The 5,197-nt window shown below is 54.4% G+C and overlaps 1 protein-coding gene across 1 annotated transcript; it reads right to left on the minus strand.

Annotated features, from left to right (window-relative positions):
• Positions 1-1,966: 1,966 nt before the first annotated feature.
• LRP88_12482 (uncharacterized protein) lies at positions 1,967-4,669 on the minus strand (the record flags this gene model as incomplete). The annotated part of the gene is made up of 3 exons (XM_083248875.1): positions 1,967-3,937; positions 3,986-4,265; positions 4,464-4,669. 3 exons carry the CDS (start codon positions 4,667-4,669, stop codon positions 1,967-1,969), a joined length of 2,457 nt encoding a protein of 818 aa, XP_083095330.1.
• Positions 4,670-5,197: the final 528 nt, after the last annotated feature.

Raw genomic sequence — 5,197 nt, forward strand, 5'->3', positions numbered from 1 at the left:
GGTACCGACCTACCAGGAAGAGTTACTGGACAAAATATGGCAACCAATACGTTCTTATGGAGCCGGGTAGATGTGCGCAAGAGGTTTAGGACAACAGAGTATCGATATGGATGTCCAGGTTCTCGTTTCAATGCCCGGCATGTTGGCTCAAAGAGAGAATGGTGATACTAGAGCGGGCTGGCAAATTTCAGCAGCCTCAATCGTGAACTATTTCGTTTCGAATCACCAACTACTGGCAACTTGGGGGGTTAGCCCAACAATATAAGATAACATCATTTGAGTCTAAGACCTTAAAACAAGTGACGATGTTGCACTACCATCGAGGAGAGTGGATACATCATACTTCTCCCTGTGATATTGAACCAATGATTCCTTCCATCAGTCGGCGAAGGGCTTCGCTTCGCACCTGTCTGCTTGACATGTTTTGGTACGGCCGACTGTATAACACCTGCTCATGGGATATTGGTTCCATGACTATAAAAGGCCCAGGATCTGCGCGCCCACGAGAGCGATCTACTTCTACCCGGCGACGGAAGCATCCTGCCTCATCAAAGAAGCCAAATACCTGCTCATTAGAGCTTCGTGCACGGCCTATTCGAATATTCTGATGTTTTATCGATGCCGGCACGACTATGCCACCTGAGCCCTTCAACGACCTAGTGGCTTTTGTTCTTTGGCCAGGGAGTTTGCGATGGAGCCGGGCGGGTTTATTTCCTTTAGGTGTATGAACTCTGTCATTGGTTGCGGCGAGGTTTGGCGATGGAGTCTTATCCGTGCCGCGGACTAGTCGTCGTGGAAACGATCCGAGGTAGACGACGTCGTCTCTAGATTCTTCGACAACATAAGACTCCCCTGACGAGCATGTTGGAGTCTGGGAGTAAGTTACGGCGGTCGGAATGCTGGTAGCGGTCGCTTGTTTCGAAGGTAGAACGCAGTGGTCACGGACCATGATATTCGATTTTGGTGGGTAGAATAGGTGAGGCTGAGGGTTGCTCCGGATCCGCTTTAGATAAGATAGAGGGACGAGCACTAAAAAGGAAACCCCAGGCTAAACCTCGGATATTTTCTTGTCCTAAACCAGGCCTAGTCCACATGTCCTCCCCACCTTTCGTCACGACAACACTACAATCACTTAGTCGCAGATGGAACTAACAGCAAACTTTTAGAGTTGGCAACTAGAACATAATAACCTCAAGTCGAAGTGTGAGCGTCTTGAATGCACTACTCGCGGATCCCGCAAGCTTAACCTTGGATGTTTTCTTGTCCCCAAGGCGCCGACGCACCCCGGGTCAGCTACAGCTACAAGTAGACAGCTACTAGTAGGCTGCCTTGCTTAGCAATTACAGGCCACTAGCACGATTGGGGTTGATGACTTGATGATCTGACTACGGGCTACTAGTAGCTTCGATCTGCATTACCGTAATCGAAGATTAGATTTATGCCTCAACCCGGCTCCACCACCTCGGCTGACCCTGTTATCTGGTGTGAACCTGTTATCGACCATCGGCGTCCAGTCCGTGCTCAATGCCACGTTTAGAGCACATGCCCTTTGGCGACTAATTGCAATATGTCAACTGCGGTCTCCCAACGCGCGAGACCCTCGCATTGTGCTGCTGCGATTTTTTACGGTAGCCGCCGACGGTCTCACGTTTTCCTACCAAAAATAGCAGCCCAAGAGACACAGCCTTGACCAAACAGAGCCCCGGACTGAGACCTTCACCCAGGCCGTCTTAAATTGAGGAGGCGGCTATTTTAATACTGTTGCCTAAGTCCCTCTCCCATTTGATGTTGGCTGGAGCCTTATTCCAGTGGCCAGAGACCCTGGCTGAGGTACTATACAAGCTCCTAGACAAGGTCCTGGCGACACTGACCCATGCTCTTACTACTACCATGGGGGTGATGTGTATTTTAATATCATCATAGCCTCTAATGATGTACTGGCTGTGTCTGATGGCTTCTGTCCCAGTCACAGGTCTCCACCAACCCTACGTCCGTTGACAAATAGCTCGGTACCTCCCTGACCCATCCTTGCCCCCACAACCAATGCCTTGGTCGCATCTTCCCCCGGATCTCGTTCGACCAAAGATTGACTGTGCGTGATCACCACGATCCAGCCGACCACCGTTTGCGACATGACGCCGCACCACCTGACTACAGCCGCCTGGTCCGCCTTGTCCAGGTTGTCAAACACCTCGTCAACGAGCACGTAGTGCGCCCGGTGTGCACTTCTAGCCCGCGCTAGTTGCAGCAATGCGAAGAAGAGTGCTAGATCGACGCGCTTGCGCTCGCCACTCGAGCGCTTGCTATAGGCGAGTGAGGGGTGAATAGCAAGGGTGGGGCCGAGAACGGATCCCGAGAGGGATGTATCGATCGTATCGTCGGCGGACTCGGAGTCGAACAGTGAACGCAGCATCCCCGTTGCTATGTGTGCGTTGCGCGTGCCATCGTACAGCACCGTTAGGACCTGCGCGAGGAGTCCGTTGAGCTCTGATAATGACTTCACAAGGATGTGCTCGCGGAAGTTGACCGTTGCCTTCGTCGTGGAGCTGGGCGAGGAAGACGAAGAGGCGCGGCAGGTGCGCTTTGCTAGGGCGGAGGACCAAAAGACGAAGAGCTCACGATTAGCGGCAAGCTCTTGCAGCTTAGTGGCCAGCGCATCGTGTTCCGAGCGTAGGGAGAACAGCGATGACTGCTCGGTTTCAGCCAGGCACTTGTATGTGGCTGCGTCGCGTTGCTTAATCGTGGCCTGTTGCTGCAAGGCTTCGCATGCTTTTTGAGCCCGGATGGCCTGCGCAAGCTGCTCGCTAATCATGATGGCGTGGTCAGTACTCAGCTTTTCCTCGTGCTTAAGGTTCTGCAGCCGCGACGAGCTTTTCTTGATGTCTCGACGGAGATCGTTAATGGACGCCTCCTGGTCATGCTCTTGGATGCTGGTTGTTTCCCGAGGGTATTCCTTTGGGATCCCGAATGTGCGCAAGAGGCCGCCAACGGTCACCAGGATGACGCGGAGAACGGAGATCTCTATGGCGTGAAAGAGTTTGCGCAGGCCTATGGGGTGAGCCGCGGTCATGGCCGCGAGTCTTTGACTGAGTTGCTGCTGTAGCCAGCTTGGCCAAGATGCCGACTCGGCATGCTTCTGTTCGTGCATCTGGGCATAAGAGCTCTTTAGCCGTTGTAAATTCTCCTGCTCAGTGTAGATTTGATTCTGCAGCGCTAAAATCTCAGCGCGAAAGTCCATGTTGAGCTCGGGGGCCTGGGGTCCTTTGCTTGCATGGTCTTTAAGGGCTGCCTCTAAGGATGTGACAGCTTCCTCCGCCTCATCTTCGAGCCGGTTCTGTGTCCGGTTCAGATCTTCGAGCCGTCGCTCATTGTATTCTATCGTCCGGGTCAAACCTTCTAGCTTGCCCTCTACCTTGTTCATGTCGGCGTCGATGTCCTTGAGCAGCAGTCTCGACACCTGCCCACACTGATCTAACATCGACAGCCCAAGCGATGCCTCGATCAGGTCGCGCCGCTGCGCTGGCGTGGAGTTCAAAAAGCTCGCTGCACTCTCGTGGCTCAGCACGACCGTCCTGACGTATGTCTCGTAGTCGGTGCCAAGCAGCTCGTTGATGGCCGCCTGCGTTGTGCGCACGTCTGGGTGCTCGAGCTGGGGCTGTGGCTCACCACGCAGCGAGATAATGACGCGATTTTTGTAGACCTTGTGCTTGCGACACCGTTCAATGGTGTATCCGTTGGCGAACTCCAGCTTGACGGAGCAGTTCTTGCCTACTTTGTCGTTGACGACGTCGTTGGCCGCTAGCCCGCCACGAATGCACCGCCCGAACTGACACCACGCCATGGCCTCGACGAGCGTGCTCTTACCGGAGCCATTGTCGCCGACCAGAAACGTCAATCCGCGCGAGAGGTCTTGCCGGAAGTCGATGTTGATGGTGTTCTATACGCCGAGGAAGTTGGTGATTGTAAGCTTTCGCGGCTCGGCGACGAAGACGTAGGTAGAGGGTCCTGCCAGCTCAGTGGCGGTTCTTGTGCCGACAACTTGAGATGACCTATCGAGGAAGTCTTGATAGTTAACCTCGTCCTCGACATCCTGGTCAGCGATCTCGCGGGAGACTTGGATCATGCGTTGGCCAACCCGCACCAACTCGTCCCGTCGCAAGAGAAGCGACTCGTCTAGATCCAGCGACTCGACATATTCGCGAGCCTCTGCGGCGAGGTCAAGTCTTTCAGACTGATGTTCGGAGCCAGGGTCAGAGCCCGAAACACTGTCCGTGGTTATGGTTAGATCCGCCTCATCCCTGGTGGGCTCCTCTAAGGGCTAGACAGCGGCATCGCTCGCCGGCACCGACGCGCCGAGACTACCGGATGAAGATCAGTCGGCGTGCAAAGCAAGGCCTATAGGAGTCCAACTTCGCACGCTCCGCACGCCCAGCGAGAGAAGCTTGTCACGAGCCGTGACATACTTGAGATAGGTAAGCTTGCCGATGAGCATGATATGCTTGTCTGCCACAGCACCCTCGTCGACCTGGCCGCTGAGAACTTGTTGCAGGTCAGCTGTTATGTAGCCGACGGCATGCGGGTTGATAAGCAGTTCGTGCTCAAGTGTCTCCGGATCAAACAAAACGACGCCCCGCTGCTCGTCATAGAGGTCGGCCCAGTTTAGCTGCAAGGGCGAGCCTAGGTATGTGACGCTCCCTTGTAAATCGACCTTATTGCTGCCAGATTATTGCTGGATGATGGTCTGGTGGCTGTGAAAATGCCCTGTGAATGTTCGGGCGAGAGAGGCAAAACGATTCGGGCCCGTTAAGCCGCGGTGCGTAATAGAGTTCGCCGCGCGAGGATTGTCGACGCCGGCACCGACTATATGCCGCTGCGTGATAGCCTTATTGATTGCGAGATGGGCAAAGGCAACCGTCTTGCTCGCCTCGTCGGGGCCTAGAGCCGCCATGGCCTTCATCAGTTCATCCTGCTCCTCACGAAATAGCAGCAGTAAGACGCGTCGGCCGTCCCATTCGTGGTGAGCGACGACGCTATGTAACGACACGTATGGGGCTAGGCGTTTAATGTTGAGAGCGTTAAGGGCTATAGCCTAGTAGTCGCGACGGTAGGCGAGGTCATGGTTGCCGAGTATGATATGAACTCGCGACACGATGTCGCTGAGGAGACTGATGAAGCGGTAACACGCAGATAGCATATG

Source organism: Fusarium phalaenopsidis (assembly GCF_050370095.1).
Source record: "Fusarium phalaenopsidis strain FUZ10S chromosome Unknown contig_32318, whole genome shotgun sequence".
NCBI lineage: Eukaryota > Fungi > Ascomycota > Sordariomycetes > Hypocreales > Nectriaceae > Fusarium > Fusarium phalaenopsidis.